This window comes from Molossus molossus, unplaced genomic scaffold (assembly GCF_014108415.1).
Source record: "Molossus molossus isolate mMolMol1 unplaced genomic scaffold, mMolMol1.p scaffold_m16_p_4, whole genome shotgun sequence".
NCBI classification, from domain to species: Eukaryota; Metazoa; Chordata; class Mammalia; order Chiroptera; family Molossidae; genus Molossus; species Molossus molossus.
The window spans coordinates 85,051,039-85,071,186 of record NW_023425377.1 but is presented as its reverse complement, the minus strand read 5'-3'; the positions used below and the strand labels follow the sequence as shown (position 1 = coordinate 85,071,186).

At 45.2% G+C, this 20,148-nt stretch overlaps 1 protein-coding gene across 1 annotated transcript; it reads right to left on the bottom strand.

The window, feature by feature from the left end:
* Positions 1 to 2,103: 2,103 nt before the first annotated feature.
* On the bottom strand, positions 2,104 to 19,361 carry PRSS55 (serine protease 55). Its single transcript, XM_036242104.1, has 5 exons — positions 19,307 to 19,361; positions 17,910 to 18,102; positions 16,409 to 16,659; positions 15,228 to 15,370; positions 2,104 to 2,406 (listed from the first exon to the last, which is right to left on the bottom strand). Exons 1-5 carry the CDS (start codon positions 19,359 to 19,361, stop codon positions 2,104 to 2,106), a joined length of 945 nt encoding a protein of 314 aa, XP_036097997.1.
* Positions 19,362 to 20,148: the final 787 nt, after the last annotated feature.

Here is a 20,148-nt window from a genome sequence, read left to right as displayed (position 1 = left end):
TTGAGCTAAAAGTCCATTGATCCCCTGACCTCCACAAGCCCCTGCTCTGACTGGTGGGGACTGTGGGTCTCCTGGGATCTGTCAGGTCAGAGCCAATGTGCAGCGGTCCCCCAAAGGTCCGATTAGTTCCTTTTCCCCAGTGCAGTGACCCTGGTGAAGGGCCGAGGGTCCCTTTGGGGAAGGCTGGGAGAAAGATTATCAGTATGAACATTTGGTAGTGCACTGGGGTTCATCAAGGGGACCCAGCCTCCCCTTCATTCAAGGAGCACAGGGTCGGTAAACTAGCTCAAGGCTGAGAGTTGATTGCAGGGCCATGGCTCTCTGTTTTTATGAGATTAGACTTCATGTACTTGACCTAGAACTTCTCTGCTTATACAGAACAAGTAAGGATTTAGTAGGCTTTCTTTCCATTTCAGTCCAAGGAACACCACGATCAACGAGCTAACACCATAGTTCTGCATAGCTCAGACCAGTCTGATTTCTGCTTCGACTCTCTGTTCATGCAGTAACCAAACTCACCTTGCCTCTGACGATTGAGTGCCCCCCCTTGTTCCCTGCCACCCGGAGGACCCAGTTACCCCCATTGCATTCAGCTTTCCCAATCCAGTGGCTGCAGGTCCCCCCGTGAGGACTGGCCTGCAGAGGAGAGCGACCCCAGAGCTGTCCAAGGATGCTGGGCTTCCCTCACAAATGTCTTCCCTCACCGGTATGTCTTCCCAGGCTGCGTGACCAGGTCTCAAGTGACAAATCCACTCCAACATTCCAACCCCCTAAGTCTTTGAATCCTTTTCTCTGTATTAAACCAAGGCAGGTCTGTGGGTCTTCTCTGGCTCATGTTTCGGCCAACCAACCACACACACCATCAGAGCCCGTCCTGACTCTGGGAACAGTAGATGCAGACCCTGCATGAGATACAACATTGGACGTAGAAGCCCGTATCAATCAATTCACCTGATCCAAATCTATGTTCCTTCCACCATTATTCCCCCTTCAGACCCATTCCCACACACGTTGCCCAGACTTCTATCTGCGTGAACTAGGAAACTCAAGCGGTTCTTTCAGAGTATAGTGCACTTCCTCCCGGGGCCCACTTTGTACTTCACCTTGAGGGGTCTGCTGGGACTCGGTCTAGTTATAGAAGCAGAGAGGGTGGTGGGGTGGGGTCCTGAGGAGAATCAGTATTGTCTTGCTTGGCAGCTGCCTCAGACAATTTGGGGTTAATCCCTTGGGGTGGGCAAAGAGGTCACTCTTTTTTTTTTATTCTCACCCGAGGGCATGTTTGCATTTATCTTCAGATAGAACGGGAGGAAGGGAGAGAGGAAGAGAAAGAGAAAGAGAAACATCGATGTGAGAGAGACACATCAAGTGGCTGCCACCCGCGCGACCCCAACCGGGGCCAAGGACAAACTGCAACCGAGGTACATGCCCTTAGCGGGAACTGAACCCGGGACTCCCCAGTCCACAGGCCAACGCTCTAACCGCTGAGCCAAACAGGCCAGGGCCAAAGAGGTCACTCTTACTGAGGGTGGAGAGACGATTGCCACTGGCAAAGAAGACTGTTCAGAATTTAGGGGCCCGATGCCCCAGCTCCATCAGGGGTCGCTCACACATCTCTACGCAGTCGCGGGCTCTCCTTCCTTCGCAAGCAATGCCTTTCACAGCAGACACCCTGCCAGGCCCAGGGTGCAGCTCACACTGCAGTCCAGCCCATCACAGGATGAGACTGAGTTTGGTTTTAGCCAGCTCAGCCCTGTGGCTTCAGGACATCAGGGTCTCCTTCCCGGCAGACGTAGAACTCTCAGGTCAGCTACGGGGCTTGCAAGTCATGAGAGCTGGACCACAGACCTTGGCTGGAAAGCTCAGGAACAAGGCTCTGTTTCTACTGAGGCTGCTCAGCTGGTAGGGTGCACACGGGGGGGGGGGGGGGGATGGTGGTCACTGTGGCCACCACTTGGAAGCCCTTTCTGAGAAACAGTTCCTATCAACGTCTGTTGTCTCCACTTCTCACCAAGGCAGTCCCCTGGCTACAGTCATCCAAGCACGTTCGCATACACCCTGCGTGGTTAGGGAATCGCACTTGTTTTATCACCAGGAGAAAATGGCCTAGAACCGCACGCAGGACAGAAGGCAGAGCAAGAGCCGGAGCGGGGGGCTGCCTGGCTCTGGGAATTTCGAGGCACGGGACATCATCCTTGGTTTCTGGGAAGTCGTTTTCCTTTGCTTCAGGCTGTGGGGCCTTCCCTCTAACTCCATCACCTTCATGATCCACTGGCTGTACTTTTCTACCACGGTGTATATCCCTGGAATGTTCCTCCTTCCACAGCTCCTTCCCCAGCTGATGACACCCACCTGGTACCACTTCTTGTCAGATTCTGTGGTGCAGACTAGAGGCCCCCCACTGTCACCCTGTGGGCAGAGAGCACAGTTCAGTGGCATGTCCCATTCTAAACTGTCCACGTGTGCATTAACTGTCACTAATGGAAGAGGACCCGCTGACCTCCCCTCCTCCAGGCAGCCAAAGGAAACCTGCCATTGCTGACCACCGTCCACCCCGTCCAGGCCCAGGGGGTGTGCAGCTGTCAGCCTGGCTCTGGAAACTAGGGGCTCAGGGCATGGGCAGTGGATGGGACAGGACTGAAGAGGGAGGAGGAGGAGGAAGGACATGCTGAAAACTCCATCTGCAGATGGGAGCGAGGAGATGGAACAAATGTTGAATCTCTGTATTGTACATCTGAAACTAATATAACCAATGTAATATTGTATACCAACAATGCTTAAATAAAAAAATTAATTGAATTTTTTTTAATCCTCATCCAAGGATATGTTTTCATTGATTTTAGGGCGAGAGAGAGAAACACCAGTCAGTTGCCTCCCATACGCGTACTGACTGCGGATTGAACCTAAAACCTAGATATGTGCCCTGACCGGGAATCGAACCCGTGACCTTTTGGTGAACGAGATGATGCTCCAACCAAATGAACCACCTGGCCAGGGCCTAAAAAATAAGTATTAAAAAAATTTACAAATGTTATGTAAAGTCAGTCATTTACCTCGATATATTTAATGGCTAAACATACAGTAGGTGTTCATTAAACATTAGCCATGGCATGGCAGAGAAGACAAGACTCCGGAAAGGGCTGTAGAGGGAAGGAATGAAGACAGAACAGATCTGAGAAATGTTGTTAGGGTTGTGGATATCAATTCTCACTTGATGGTCTTCCAGAGGCATGGGAGAGACTTTTTTTTTTTTTAATTCTTTGGTGTGGGTGTTTGTAGGGGGGTGAGTGAGTTAAGCTTTTCTATATGTGTGCCCCTCCAGGGTGGAATCACACGGGTCTATGACCCCAGTGATTATTTATATAGAAAATGTGTGCCAAGTCCCTACGGCGCACCACACACGTGTAGGACCCCCTTCCTCCATTTCACACAGGGAAACGAGGCTCAAGGGGGATTCGAAGCTTGTTCAGGGCTGCTCAGTGGCCAGGCCAGAGTTTCCTGATACCAAGGCCCAGGTTCTCTGCACCTCACTGCTCACTTCTCGCCCGCATCGTCGTGTGGCTACCAGCAAGCAATCTCTTTGGTACAGAGATGGCCTCCTGGTCCGTGATCGCTCACAGGTGAGTGGAAAGACTGGCAGGAGGGGAGGGTGGACTTTTCCCGGACATGTGCAAAGCACGGTGTCAGCCTCTTAACTTTTCTTTTTCCTCATCAACCCCACCACCTCATTTCTCTGTGAGGTAGGTATTTTGATTCTCACTTTATTATTAGAAAATTGAAGGTTGAAATAGGTTTGATCACTCTCATTGCACAGATTTTCACTCAGGAAAAACCAATTGTCAGGCAATTGTTATACAAGACCCTATGGTCTATTGGGGAGATAAAAATGTAAACAAGCCCTGCTGGTGTGGCTTAGTGGTTGAGCCTTGACCCGTGCACCAAGAGGTTGCCGGTTCCATTCCCGGTCAGGGCATGTGCTCGGGTTGTGGACCAATCCCTAATGGGGGGCATGCAGGGGGCAGCCAATCGATGTTCTCTCTCATCGATGTTTCTATCTCTCTTTCCCTATCCCTTCCTCACTCTCTAAAATCCATAAAGAAAAAAAAATTTTTTTAAGTATAAAAATAGGATTAACAGCAGTATGAACAGTATGATGAGGCAGCAGTATGAACAAATGCAGTAGTGCAGAGGGAGGAGGAATGGATTCTGTTGAGGAAATAGACCACAGGAGCCTCCCAAGTTCACCGCTGTGGCATAATTACACCGTGTGGTCACTCCTGTTTTTTGTGGGGATAGAGGCAGATGACCTGGCTTCCAGCCTGAGCCCACCCCTCCCTGGACTAAGGGGAAATCACTCAAATTCCAAATCCCTGTTTTCTCATCTGTTTAAACAGGTACAGTGAGACCTGCCCAGCCAATCTTACAGGGTAGAGAAAATGAAATTATTGAATATGTCTGAAAGAGCCTATAAAGTTATCACACTGCTTCGGATCCATTGACAGAGTGAAGGAAAAGATTGATGATTAAAATAACCATGTTGCCCTGGCGAGTTTGGCTCAGCAGTTAGAGCGTCAGCCTGCGGTCCAGAGAGACCCGGGTTCGGTTCCCACTATGGGCACGAACCTCGGTTGTAGTTTGTCCCCGGCCCTTTGTTGGTTGTGCAGGAGGCAGCCACTCAGTGTGTCCCTTTCACGTCGATGTTTCTCTCTCTCTCTCTCTCTCTCTCTCTCTCTCTCTCTCTTCCTCTCTCTCCCTCCCACTCTGTCTGAGCAAAATAAATAAATAAATAAATAAATAAATAAATAAATAAATAAATAAAATAACCATGTTTTCTCATCTGTGACAAAGAGTTCTGATTAAGTATTTTCTACATTCCTTTTCAGCTCTAAAAGTCTGTGATTCTAAAAGTCTAAGATTCTATGTATGGTGTGAAATAACTTTCACTGCAGCGGCGTAGGTGACGTGCTCAGATAACATCCCGGGAAGCAGCCAGCCCAGGACAGTGGAACTGCTCCACATGGTACAACAACCATGGGTGCGTGCCACTGGCTCTCGTCCAAGCTCACAGAATAACAGCAGTGGCCCTAAGGTGAACTGTGGACTCTGGGTGATGATGATGTGTCAATGTAGGTTCATCCACTGTAACACATGTCACTCTGCTGGGGACAGGGGTGTACGGGAAGCCTCTGTGTCTGCCTCACAATTTTGCTGTGAATCTAAGACGGCCCTAAAAAATAGTGTTAAAAAATGAAGCTTGAGAGACCAGTATGAAATTTACTCTTGAAATTAAAAATGGAACTACCATTTGACCCAGTGATCCCACTCCTAGGAATATATCCTAAGAAGCTAAAAACATCAATCAGAAAGAATATATGGACCTCCATGTTCATGGCAGCATTATTTACAATAGCTAAGATCTGGGAACAGCTCAGTAGATGAGTGGATAAAAAAGTTGTGGTACATTTACACAATGGAATACTATGCAGCTGTAAAAAAAAAAAAAGGAAATCTTACCCTTTGTGACAGCGTGGATGGACCTGGAGAATATTAGGCTGAGTGAAATAAGCCAGGCAGAGAAAGACAAATATCACATGATCTCATCTATAAGTGGAATCTAGTGAACATAATAAACTGATGAACAAAATAGGTCCAGAGACATGGAGGCATAGAACAGACTGATATAACTGAGAGGGGAGGGGGACAGGAGGAGATGGGAAGAGATTGATCAAAGAACTTATATACAGATATGCATAACCAATGGACACAGACAATAATGTGGTGAAGGCCTGGGGTGGGGCAGGGGCTGGGAGGAAGAGGGATGGGGGGAAAATTGGGGGACACTTGTAATCCTGTCAACAATAAAATAAAAAAATTAAATTAAAATATAGCTTATGTCTAGCCCTGGCTGGTTTGGCTCAGCGGTTACAGTGTTGGCCTGTGAACCAATGAGTCATGGATTTGATTCCAGTCGAGGGCACATACCTCAGTTGTGGTTTGTCCCTGGCCCTGGTTCGGTTGTGTGGGAGGCAGCCAGTTGATGTGACTCTATTACATCAATGTTTCTCTCTGTCTCTCTCTCTCTCTCCCTCCCTCCCATTCTATCTAATGATAAATAGAAAAATATCCTCCGGTGAGGAATAAAAAAAGAAAAATGTAGTTCATATCTAAATCCAAGTCAGCTTGGCTGCTCCATAACCAAACTGTCCAACAGCCAGTTGGCTGCCAACCTGTATCCCCCTCTATCCCTGCAGACTCTCATTCTTCTGCAGGACCTCCCTCAGATTCCCCTCCTCTAGTTTGCTGGCAGATGTTTGTTGGCTTCCTTTGAAGGTTCATGCATTTGACAATCATTTGTTGAGCATTTTTTATGTGCCAAGCATGGCGCTAGGCATTGGGAATTTACACACAAATAAGACAACATTACGGCTGGAGTTGAGGGGACAAATGAGAAAGCAGACCATGTTGTCCATATGATGCCTGTCATCCCAGAAGGTTGCTAGTCCTTCACAAGAGTATTGTCACTAGCTGGGATATGTTTGATATTATATTTTTCTTGACTATGGCACTTAAAAATGATTATTTTAAAAAATTGAACTCTTTTTTCATATTATAACCTTAATCAGGAGATTATAAAAAAGAAAAGTTCTAGGAAAATTAAAAGTTCTGGCAAAAAGTCCAACTGGTTTTCCTTTTAGCATTTACTTTTAATTTGTATTTTAAGCATGGCATAATCTTACAGCCATTATTTTGAACATATTTAAATATTATCATTATTAAATGATCATTTCCCTTAATTATGCAATTGCATGCTTTTTTAAAGTTTGCTAAATTTGAACGTGTGACTTTATTTTTAAGGGCAATTATTTTTAAACCGTGGGGGACTCTGCCCGGTTTCTTTGGTGTTTTATTTTTATTTTTTTTAATTTATTTTTGTTACAGATGTTTCTCCTTTTTTCCCTATTGACACCCTCCTTCCCATGCCCCCCACCCCGTCCCAGCTTTGTTGTCTGTGTACATCCGTTATGTGTACATGCATATAAGTTCTGTGCTTTAACTCTTCCTTCCCTCCCCCTTCTGAGGGTTGTCAGTTTGTACCCCACTTCCACGTCTCTGGGACTACCCCATTCCTCAGACTGTTATGTTTATTGTATTCCACAAATAAGTGAGATCATATGATACTTGTCTTTCTCTGTTTTGCTTGTTTTGCTTAGGATAATACTTTCCAAGTCCCTCCATGTCATCTCAAAGGATAAGAGATCTTTCTTTCTTACAGCTGCATAGTACCCCATTGTGTATATGTACCACTGCTTTTTTATCCATTCGTCTATGGATGGACATTTGGGCTGTTTCCAGATCTTAGTTATTGTAAATAGTGCTGCTATCAACATAGAGGTACATATATTCTTTCTGGTTGGTGTTTCAGGCTTCTTAGGGTATATTCCTAGAAGTGGGATCACTGGGTCAAATGGCAATTCAATTTTTAAGTTTTTGAGGTAACACCATATTGTTTTCCATAGTGGCTGCACCAGTCTGCATTTTCACCAGCAGTGTACTAGAGTCCCCTTTTCTCCACACCCTCACCAACACTTGTTTGATGATTTGTTGATGGCGGCCATTCTGACAGGTGTGAGGTGATACCTCATTGTTGTTTTAATTTGCATCTCTCTGATGATTAGTGATGTTGAGCATTTCTTCATACGTTTCTTGGCCATTTGTATGTCTCTTGGCCTGTTTGGAGAAGTGTCTACTCAGCTCCTCTGCCCATTTTTTAATGGTTTTTTTGTCTTCCTTTTGTTGAGTTGTATGAGGACTTTATATATTTTGAAAATTAACCCCTTATCTGTTGCATTATTGGCATTGATGCTCTCCCATACAGTAGGTTTCTTTTCCATTTTGATGGTTGTTTCTTTTGCTGTGCAGAAGCTTTTTAGTTTGATGTAGTCACATGTGTTCATTTTTCCTTTGTTTCTATTGCCTTAGGTGATGTATCAGTGAAAATTCTGCTGCGTATGATGTCCAAAATTTTGTTGCCTACATTTTCTTCTAGGATTTTTATGGATTTACGGGTCACATTTAAGTCTTTTATCCATTTTGAGTTTATTCTTGTGTATGCTGTAAGTTGATGGTCCACTTTCATTTTTTTTGCATATAGCTGTCCAATTTTCCCAACACCATTTATTAAAGAGGCTGTCTTTACTTCATTGTATGCTCTTGCCACCTTTGTCAAATATTAATTGAGCATAATGTCTTGGGTCTATTTCTCGGTTCTCTGTTCTGTTCCACTGGTCTAAATGCCTGTTCTTGTACCACTACTAGGCTGTTTTGATTACAGTCACTTTGTAGTATAACCTGATATCTGGTATTGTGATCCCACCTACTTTGTCCTTCTTTTTCAAGATTGCTGTGGCTATTCGGGGTCTTTTTTGGTTCCATATGAACTTTTGAAGTATTTGTTCTAGTTCGGTGAAATATGTCGTTGGTATTTTGATGGGGATTGCATTGAATCTATAGATTGCTTTGGGTAATGTGGACATTATAATGATATTAATTGTTCCAATCCATGAACAAGGTATGCACTTCCACTTTTTATATCTTTCTCTATTTCTTTTTTCAATGTCCTGTAGTTTTCTGCAAATAGGTTCTTTATTTTTTTGGTTAAGTTTATTCCTAGGTATCTTAATTTTTTTCCCTCAATGGTAAATGGGATTGTTTTTAGTTTCTCTTTCTGTGACTTCATCATTGGTGTATAAGAATGCCGTCGATTTCTTGACATTCATTTTGTATCCTGCTACTTTGCCAAATTCATTTATTAAGTCTAGCAGATTTTTGATGGAGTCTTTAGGGTTTTCTATGTATAATATCATGGCATCTGCAAATAATGAGAGTTTCATTTCCTCCTTTTCAATTTGGATCCCTTTTTTTATTCTTAATGTCTCATTGCTGTGGCTAAGACTTTCAGTACTATGTTAAATAAGAGTGGTGAAAGTGGGCATCTTTGTCTTTTCCTGTTCTTAAGAAAAATGCTTTTAATTTTTGCCCATTGAGTATGATGTTGGCTGTAGGTCTTTCATATATGGCCTTTATTATGTTGAGATATGATCTCTCTATTCCCAGATTGCTGAGTATTTTTATCAGAAATGGGTGCTGAATTTTGTTGAATGCTTTTCAGCATCTATTGATATGTTCATGTGGTTTTATTCTTCATTTTGTTTATGTGGTGTATCATATTTATTGATTTGCAAATATTGTACCAGCCTTGCATCCCTGGGATGAATCTCACTTGGTCATGGTGAGTAAATTTTTTTGATGTATTGCTGGATCCAATACATTTGCTAGTATTTTGTTCAGGATTTTGGCATGTATGTTCATCAGGAATATTGGCCTGTAGTTTTCTTTCTTTGCAGTGTCTTTTTCTGGTTTTGGAATTAAAATTATGCTGGCCTCATAAAACAAGTTTGGAAGTATTCCTTCTTCTTGAATTTTTAAAAATAGTTTGAGGAGAATTTTTTGAATGTTCGGTAAAACTCTCCCATGAAGCAATCCAGGCCTGGGTTTTGTTTGCTGGGAGTGTCTTAATTAATTCTTCAATTTCCTTTGTTGTTATTGATCTGTTCAAGTTTTCTATCTCTTCCTGGTCCAGTTTTGGGAGACTATGTGTTTCTAGAAATTTGTCCCTTTCTCTTAGATTGTTGAATTTGTTGCCATATAATTGTTTATAGTATTTGTTAATGATCCTTTTTATTTCTGTGGCGTCAGTGGTTACTTCTCCTCTTTTATTTCTGATTTTGTGTATTTGGGTTCTCTTTGTTTCTTGGTGAGTCTAGCTAAGAGTCCATCAATCTTGTTTATTTTTTTGAAAAACCATCTCTGTTTCATTGATTTTTTGAATTGTTTTTTTGGTCTCTATGTCATTTATTTCTGCTCTGATCTTTACTATTTCTTTCCTTCTACTTGCTCTGGGGTTTTCCTTTTGTTTGCTTTCTAGTTCTTTATGTTGTGAGGTTAAATAATCTATTAGAAATTTTTCTTGTTTCTTGAGATAGCCCTGTAGAGCTATGAACTTCCCTCTAAGAACTGCTTTCGCTGCATCCCACAGATTTTGTGTTGTTGTGTGTTCATTTTCATTGGTTTCCAGGAAGTTTTAAATTTCTTCTTTGATCTCCTTGGTAACCCATTCATTGTTTAATACTATGCTATTTAGCCTCCATGTGTTCAAATGTCTTTGCATGTTCTCATTGCAATTGATTTCTAGTTTCATGCAATTGTGATCTGAGAAGATGCTTGATATGATTTCAATCTTCTTGAACTTGTAGAAACTTAGTTTGTGTCCTACCATGTGGTCTATCTTTGACAATGTCTCATGTGCACTTGAGAAGAATGTGAATTCTGCAGTTTTGGGATGTAATTTTCTGTAGATATCTATGAAATCCATTTGGTCTAGTGTTTCATTTAGAAGTGTTTTCTTGCTAATATTTTTGTCTTGAGGATCTATCCAGTGATGTCAGTGGGGTGTTTAAGTCCCCTGCTATGATTGTATTGCTGTCAATTTCTCCTTTGAAGCCCTCCAGAAGATTTTTAATATATTTTGGGGTTTCTATATTGGGTTCATATATGTTTACCAAGGTTATATCTTCCTGTTGGATAGATCCTTTCGATATTATGTAGTGGCCTTCTTTGTCTCTAGTTATGGGCTTTATTTTGAAATCTATTTTATCAGATATGAGTATTGTTACCCCAGCTTTCCTTTCCTTTCCATTTGCTTGGAAGATTTTTTCCCCTCCTTTCACTTTTAACCTATGTGAGTGTTTTGTTGTGAGGTGGGTCTCTTTTAAACAACATATATGAGTCATGTTTTCTTATCCAATCAGCTACTCTGTGTCTTCTTATTGGAGCATTCCATCCATTTACATTTAAGGTTATTATTGATATGTACTTATTTATTGCCATTTTTGTTTATTGTGGTTCTATTTTTCTTCCTATTTCTTCTACTAATTACAGCAGTCCTTTTAACATTTCTTGCAGTGCTGTTTGGTGCTAATGTATTCCCTTAGCCTTTTTTTTTTTGTCTGGGAAGCTATTTATTTGACCTTTTATTTTGAATGATAGCCTTGCTGAGTAGAGTAGTCTTGTATTCAGATCCTTGTTTTTCATGACTTTGATTACTTCATACCATTCCCTTCTGGCCTATAGTGTTTCTGTTGAGAAGTCAGCTGATAGCCTTATGAGGGTTCCATTGTAGGTAAGTTGTTGTTTATCTCTTCCTGCCTTTAGGATTCTCTCTTTGTCTTTAATTTTGGCATTTTAATTACTATGTGTCTTGGTGTGGGCCTGTTTGGGTTCTTCTTACTTGGGACTCTCTGTGCTTCGTGAACTTGAATGCCTTCTTCCTTCAACAGATTAGGAAAGTTTTCTGTCACTATTTCTTTAAATATATTCTCTAACCCTCACTCATTTTCTGCTTCTTCAGGGACTCGTATGATGTAAATATTATTTTGTTTCCAGTTGTCCCACAGTTCTCTTAAGCTGTTTTTCTGTTCTTTAATTGTTTTTCCTTTTGGCTTTCTGATTGTTTGATTTTTTCTATCTTGTCTTCTAATTCATTGATCCGGTCCTCAGCTTCCTCTATTCTGCTCTTTAGTCCTTCCAATGTGTCCTTTATTTCTGCTATGTCATTCTTCATTTCTTCATGGTGGTTTTTAATTTCCAATTGGTTGATTTTCAATGTTTCTATGTCTTTACTTACGGTGTTGATGTCTTTACTGATGCTGTTGAGCTTCCTCAAGATTATGGCTCTGAATTCTAGCTTTGTTAACTTGATTAACTGCATTTCATTTATCTCGTCTTCAGTAGGGTCTCTTGTTCTTTCATTTGAGATATGTTTCTTTGTTTCACCGTTTTGGCTATCTTAGTGAATTTTGGAGCCTGCCAAATTTTTCCTGTGGATGTTGGTGTTCTGCTGTTTGTGGCTCCCTCTACTGGGTTTGGATGAGGGTGGGAGGACCCATGTTAAACACCACTGTCAAGTCTTACTTTCCTGGATAGAGTTGCAAGTCCAGGAAATGTTCAGTTATCCTCTAGCTTTTTGCCTGGAGGCTATTAGTCATGGTTACTTGAAGAGCCTTGGCTACTCAGTTGAATGAGAAACTCCCTCAGGTGCTCAGCATAAGGGATTTCCTGAGGGTGGGGCAGATGCTGGTTGTTAATGGGCCTCAATTTGCATTTCAATGGCCACTGGGTGGGGTTGAATCTCCAAGGGAGGGGCTGCTGCCTCTCCCCAGAGCCTTGGGAAGGAGTAAGATGACCACAGTTTTGTGTGACCACAACTCAGCAAAAGCTCTGAGCGCCCTCCAAATCCCGAGTGTCCCCACACAGTTCCAGTCCAGTCCGCCCTTCCTCTGCTAGAGCCCAAGGTGAGTGGCTGTGGCTATCTGAGCTTGTGTCCCGGCTCTGCGCTGTGGAGTTGCTTGGGAGTTTAACCCGAGGGCACTGCTCACAGCTAAGGCTGCTGCTGTCTATGGGTTCCCAGCCCCCCTCTTGCACCTTCGCAATCATACCAGGATTGAGTCAGTGTCCCTGGTTATGTGGTTCTCCAAGCTGCTTTTGTGTTGCTTTTTCCTGACGATTTGTCTTTATTTTAGTTGTAATTCCAGTTTGGTCCTGGGAGATGGTCTGGGTAGCTTCCATTCACTCCGCCGCCATTTTTCCCTCATTGGACTATTTTAAAGCCCCCCCCCCCAGTAATGCATCTAGTTTCTTAGCATTCTTGTCAGCATTTGGTGTTGTCACTTTTTTTTTTAACTACTCTGAGAGGTGTGCAGTGATGTCTCACTGTGGTTTTAACTTCATTTACTGAATGCCAATGACATTGAACATCTTTTCATGTTCTTATTTGCTATCTTATTTGCTTCATGCAATGTCTGTTCGTGTTTTCTGCTCATTTTCTAATTGCATAGTTTGTTTTTCTACTGTTGAGTTTGAAAGTTCATTATATATTCTAAGTATAATTCTTTTGTGGGATGTTATCTCAATCTGTAGCTAGTCTTTTCATCTTCTTGATAGGGTCTTTCACAGATAAAACGTTTTGATTTGATGAGGTCCAGTTGATAAATTTTTCTTTTTACAAGTTGTGTTTTAAGTATCACTCTATGTCCAAAAGATTTTTCTGTGTTTTTTTTCCCAAGAGTTTTTATGGTTTTACATTTAAGTGCATGATCTATTTTGAGTTGTTCTAATTGAACTTATTCTAGGAATTAATAGTCTCAATGTTTCTTTCTCTCTTTTTTAAAAGAATTCTTTACTCAGATTTTAGCTTTACTTTTCATTATCTTATGCTTACCAGTAAATTGAATTCACATGTATTAGCACAACTCTCTACTCTAGTTATGACTGATCCTATCTTGAGTATTAGGTTATGAGATGCTGGTTTTTACTTAAATTTTGCTTTAACAGGGCTCTTATGAAACTGGAGTGGGGGAAGGAGATTACCAACTCTTTACCATTGGATTGGGGTAGAAGTTAAGACACCCCACTTGGGCCAGTGAGGACACCAAGGGGAGTGCCCAGTTACACCTGAGGTGGGTGGAAGCCCAGGCTCTCTGGTGGCCTCCACTGACCTCAAGTGAGGCAGAGGATGGCTCATTACTGCTATAGGACAGTCAAAGTTCTTGCTCTCCTCTCGGCCTCCAACACCACCATGGCAGGCAAGGAAAGGGAGCAAGTCAAGTTTGTTCACTGGACCTTGGTTGATGGGGTGGAGGACTGTGAGGTTTTCCTGGAACAGAATATTTATTGTCAAAAAAGGAAGTGTCTTTCTTGCTAGGTTGCCCCTTTCCTGGTCCAGAGAGAGGTGTTCTTGTTTTCATTTTGTTTTGCTATCGTTTGCCTGTGCCCATGGGCATTTCTGGGTTGTGGGTTTCTTTAGCATCCAGCCTTGGATATGGAAGAGGCAAAAAGAAAACCCACAGAACTCACCGCTGTGTCATTCCTTAAATACTAGATATCCAGTCAGCTCATCCCTCCACCTTTCAGAGCCTTTGTTTTTGTTTTATAATAAGGTCTAGTGCTTTTAGCTGTACTTCATGGGAAGGACTGGCAGAAAAGGGTCTACTTCATCTTTCCCAGAACAGAAATCCCAATTCTCTTCTGTTTTGTAGTGTTTTCAGTTGTCCAGAATGTGAGGAAAACATAAGGTCCCCGTGACATCGATCCTCTCCCTCTTTTTGGTCCTCACAGCATTCACCACGCGGCAGGGAACTTCTTCTGAACCTGGTGTCATTGCTGCTGAAGTCCACTCTTTCCTCCTCATTTCCTCCTCATTCAGCCCTTCTGCATTCCTTCCTGCTCAGTGCCCACCCCCACCCCAGCAATTCCCTCTCAAGGCCCCACCTCACAGGCTACCAGGGAAAATGACACTCTCCTAACATTACACAGTGATAGATACTCTCCCTTCCATGACACAGCCTTTTCATCACTCTAAAGAATATTTAGAAAATGACATCTGCATTATCGTTTTACACCAAATGCCTGTTCTACTGTCCAGCCAGTAAGCAGGACTCATCGGGGTGGTCCCTCCCAAGATGAAGAAAGCATCTTTGAGCTTTAAAGACAAACCCTATCATTCCTCTTTAGGGTCAGAGGAATCTAATTTCTGAGTTTTTTCCATTTTTTTTCCTAGCATCAGTAAAAAAAAAAAAAAGTTTTCTTTTTGTGTTCATTTCATTAAAGCGATGCTATGATCTCAGACTTTGGTTCAATGAAACCCACATGCATGACCCAATATGTTATAGCTGTTTACCCACCTGCCTGCCCAGGAGATGGTGGGCTCCCTTTGATGAGAAACCACGTCTCATTCATGGCTGAATCCCCTGGGCTTACTACACTCAATAAAGATGGCTAAATGAATGAATTAAAATGATTCCTTGTATGGATCTCAAAGCCTCCTTGGTTTTTTGTGAATAAGTTCCAGTAATGAAAAAAAGTCTTGGAGCCCGGAGAAGATCTCAAATATTTACATAGGGTTGCTGTGTACTGACTCCCAGACATGTGCTGATGTCCTACGGACCTGGCAATGAGCACTCCCTAATCCATGTTCCCCTTCCTGAGGCCAAGCCCTGATTCCCACACATTTTCCAAACTCACTGCTTATTCCCGGGGGAGAGAGGATACCCTTGCTTTGGCATCCCTGAGGGGATCGGGGCCTGCAGAGTGAGAGAGAGGAGTTCCCTAGTTACCTGGCAAGAATCATAGCTCATATTCTTATATGAAGCACACAGCATATTCTTGGTAAGTTTTGGAAACACCTTTGAACATCTCTCCCAATCCATGATGATCATTGGCACTTTCATCAGTTCAGTTGTCACAGAGTTTAGGTCACCTGGCCCACAGAGAAAGCACATTAGAAAAGTCACTGGAGAGCAGTCCCTGTGTCAGCAATGCAGATGGCTGTGCCCTCGACCACCCTGAGCACCCTGTATCCCACCAGGCAAGGGGAGATTGGCTGCCAGTCTTCACAGGGATTGGCCAAGGCCCTTTCCAGCGAGCTTCCAGGATTTCCATCTCCTTAACTCTGACCACAGAGACATTTCAAAATTCTTCTCCTCATTGAGTAGTTTCTCATCTTGGAGGCCTCCTCCTCCCCTTCTAACTCTTGAGTAGTGTCTGGAGCCCAGAGCAACCACACACCAGTTGCTCTCTAACTACTGAACCCCTGAAATACCTACCATTTTCCAGGCCCTAGCTGGTTGCAAAGCATCCCTGTGGACCAAGAATCTCTTGCAGGCCTGAGACAGTGCTGTGCTGTTCCCGTCCCCTACCTATTTGCTCTTGTTTTTGTTGAGTTTCCTTTGGGGACAGTCCAGCAAGGCTTTCATAATCCCTTCCTGCCCTGGTACAGTTCCTCCTATTTTGGCCAAGTAACAATAGTTAACAAGAAACAACAGATTCACTTCTTAGAGTGGCTGGGCAACAGGCCAGGGCTATCCAATGTCTAGGCCAGGACAGGCATCTTGAATGCCTGTAGAAACCAGGTGGGAGACAGCAATGGGCGAATCAACGGAGATGTGAAAGAACAGAGAGTAGCAGGGCCCCTGACAAACTGGAGAGTTTAAAATCAATTAAACATACAAAAAAGACTGCTCTGTGCTGGCTGAGTACGCCCACACCTGGGGGCTGTCTCAGACCTGGCATCTCAGCCTGGGGCCAGGAGGTGATGCTTCCTTGGCCCCGCGATGAGGCTGAGATTGGGCCTCTGTGAGCCTCTGCTGTGCAGGGATTTGCTCCTTTCCTTGCCCTTGTCCCTCAGCCCTCTCTCCTTTCACCCTCCTTCCGTCTTGTTCAGATTGAGTGGTCCATTCTCAGATGCCTGTGAGGTGCTCCCCCAGCAGCCCGCAAAAGGTGCTGTGCAGTCACGTACCAGGCTTGGTCTGTCCCCATCCTGCCACCCAGCACTGGGTCCACGTGGCTGGGCTGGACTGCCTGGGCATGCAGATGGGTTCTTTCAGGTCGCTGAACACGATGTACGAGTCCAACAGCAGCAAGGCGATGTCATTGTCCATGGTGCGTCTTTCAAAGCGACCGTGCACCACTACACTGGTGACCCCCTTTACTTCCAGAGATGGGCTCTGTAAGTCGTTGGTTCCCAGCACGACGTTCAGGTCTGCGGGACTGGTGGCACAGACCACAGAGAGGAGGGTGGGAGGGGGAGGAAAGTCACAAAGCACCCCGAATTTCCTGTGCCAAAACACTGACATCTCATCTAGGGGCCTTTACGACTTGTTCTACTGGGACTGTTGCTAAGAAGATGTGAGAATTTTAAAAAGGTAAGGAGGGGGGAACAGCCAGTGTGGCAGACCACGGTGACACTGCACCCAGCACAGTCCCAGAGATGTGAAGGAGAGCCTGCCTCTGATGCAAAGGCAGAACTCAGCTTCGGGTGCTCTGAGGAGCCCACGGACAGCTACTTGGCACAAGCCAAACTAGCCCTCGGATAGGTAAGAAATGATTACATTGATCGGTGTACCAGCAACTGAGAGACCCCAGAAGGGAATGAAATTTAGACATGCCACTGATTAAACAGAAAGAATCTTCGGTAATAGTTTGGGAATTTCCTCCTGCCAGAATGGCCAGGAACTTCCCATTCGCCAACCTCTAAGTGCCCATCCCACGGGGACCTATGCACCAAGCTCCCTGGTCACAGCACGGTCACAGCTCTCACCAGGTGCTCGATTCACCCTTCAAAGTCAATCTTGCTGTGTGTCTACGAACTTTCCTGAGGTGGTGTGGCAGGTGTGGAAGAAGCACAAGGGCTGGACTCAGGATTTAAACTCTGTTTCTGTCTACTGGGCATGTGCCTTGAATGAGTCACCACCCTTACTGGACCTCAGTTTCCTTCTCGATAAAATGCAGTGGTTCATTCTACCTGCCTCAGGGTTGTTGAACAATAATACAGGTGGTTGCTGAGGAGGTCCCTGGGACATGATGAGTAATCAGTAAACGCTAGATTTTCCACCGATCTCCTGGAGATCAGAGAAAACTCCGCAAGGAGCAGGGAGGTAGGGAGTCAGAAGGCCTGGTAACCCAGGCTTTCAGAATTAGGGACATTTTCTCCTCAAAGGACTTGGCTGTTCTAGGAGAAGTAAACAGACCAAGCCCTTTAAGTCCACCAGGCCATAGATGTTCCTGGAGAGGACACTGTGTGATCACACGGAAGCCACAGTTATTGGCCCTGGGTGACAAGCAGGGCCCAGCTGAGTGCCAGCCTCAGGCTCACCGCCTCCCCACCCCCAGGGCCATCATGTCTGACTCAGGACTGACCGGCCCTAGGATTCCCCTTAGCAGTCAGGTCTGGCTGAGCGTGAGGGTGCTCCGGGGGTGGACAGTGTCAGAAGCAACAGGGATGGGCTCTTGATACTTACTTCAACCCCTCAACACTTAAGCAGTGAGCAGCAGTGAGAATCCACCACTCGTTGATGATGGCGCCGCCACAGAAATGTTCATTTCTTGCTTGGATACTCACCAGCCATGGAAACTCACCCACCTCTGCTTCCATGCCCTCTATGATTCTGGAATACTGAGGTCCTCTCTCAAAAATGGTTCTTTTACCACATGCTGGTGAAATGGAAGAGGAAGGGAGGGAAAAGATGAAACCATAAATATCCACATCAGCCTTCCAAGTAGCTCTCATTATGCTCCTTCTAGACATAAGGAAATTAGCATAATGATAGCAACTGGCCCAGGAAAGCACCCAGGGACACAAGTAAGCCAACAGAGGCCTTATTTTTGTTACATAGAGCCGGGGACATGGGTCAGAAGGCTGGCTCTGCCCCTCTCCAGCATGGTGATCTCAGGCGAGTCATTTCACTGAGCTTGTCTCTGCTCTCATCCAAGAGAAATCGGAGGAAACTGTTTGTCCAACACCAGCTATGGAGTTGCGGGCAGAATAAAACCCCCAAAAGATGTCCATGTGCTAATGGACCATGTCCTGGTGGGTAGTGCCTTACAAAGCAAAGGGGATTTTGGAGATGGAATTAAAGTTGCTAAGCAGCTGACCTTAACATGGGGAGATTGTCCTGGGTAATCTGAGTGGGTCCTGTGAATCCCAAGGGTCTTAACAGTAGTGGAGGAGGCACGAGAAGGGAGCTACGACCATGGAAGAAAGGCAGAGAGAGTTGCAGTGTTGCTGGCTTGGAAAATGGAAGAAGGGGCCACAACTGAGGAATGGGGTGACCTCCAGAAGCTAGAACAGGCAAGGCAAAGATTTTCGCCAGGGCCTCGCCAGGGAATGCGGTCCTGCAGACACCCCAGTCTTAGCCCGGTGAGGCCATGTCGGCCTCTATCCGGCAGGACTAATGTGACATAAGAAAGGCGCGTGGTTTAAGCCACCAAGTGTGTGGGAGATGGTTCCAGCAGCCCTAGGAAACAAACACGTGTGGGAAAGCAGAGTGGTCCCAGAAAGGGCCCGAACCTTCCGGAAGCCCTGAACTGTTCTAGAACATTCTGTTCCAGGCAGAGCAGCCCCATTTCTCGGGAGCCTGAGAGCACAGGCTTCAGCTGCCTGTGCAGAGAAGAGAAATCTGCCTTCTGGACAGAGTCCTGGTCCAGCTCCCAGGACAGGAGCCACCGCATGAACACTTGTTGAGCCAGCCTCATAGTGGCCAATTTGTTCATTAATGAGCTCGTCAACCAACTCTCCCCTTTGGTCCCTAATGCTCACCGTTGACAGGGTGAAGAGGACATGAACAGGGCCACCATCAAGCCTCGCCCTGCCTGGGGGAGCAGCTCTGGCCACTAGGGGGCGGGGGAGTCCACATACCAGGATGTGTGCCCTTGGCTTGGGACATGAGCAGCAAAACTGACAACAGGAGCATGGCCCTTGGCTTTGCTGTTGACCCAGGAGGTGGCGGAGGCCAGGACTGAGGGGAATGACACTGCCATTGCCGCTCTGCTCACAGCTGCCCAGCTGGTGACGTCACAATGGACTGTGTGTCTGGGGACTCAGGCTGCGCGGGCTTCTCTTCTCGCCATGTGTTGCTAATGTGGATGCACAGAGGGACTTCATCCTTGAACCATCTGGTCTAAGATCCCTTTCCCGCTGACCTGGGCACAGCCTGCCCATCACCAAGCCCTGGGTAGGCACCTTGCTTGTGGCCCCTGTCCTAAGTAGCTTGTTTGAAGGCTCAGATGCGCCCCCCCCCCTTTCACAGAGCCTCTCAGGTCAGGGGTCCCTGTGAATGTGCACTAAGGCCTGAGCAAGGGGCTGCCAGGCTGGACCCTCGGGGATGGGAGGAGCGCAGGAGGCCTGCAGGCCTCTCCCAGTTGCCTCTGACCTGGGACTCTGACATGGACCTCACAGGCTTGGTTCAGAGGCCCAGCCTTCCTTCATGCCCAGGCAGCAGGTGTCAATCCCCACCAACACTGCTTTCTGGGTTTATTCTACAAGGCCCCCAAATCTCTAGTAAGCCCACCCATGTCTACAGATGGAAAGAGCAGACTCACAGATGTAAATGCCTGGCCCATGGCTTTCCCTCGTGTCAGCGGGCTGGGTCAGCGGTTGTGGATTTGGACCTTCCTATTTACATCGAACTTCCAAGGCACTGACATGGGTGGGCCCGACCCAGACAGCCTCAGGATGGCCTCCCTGGCCTCTGGGGAAGT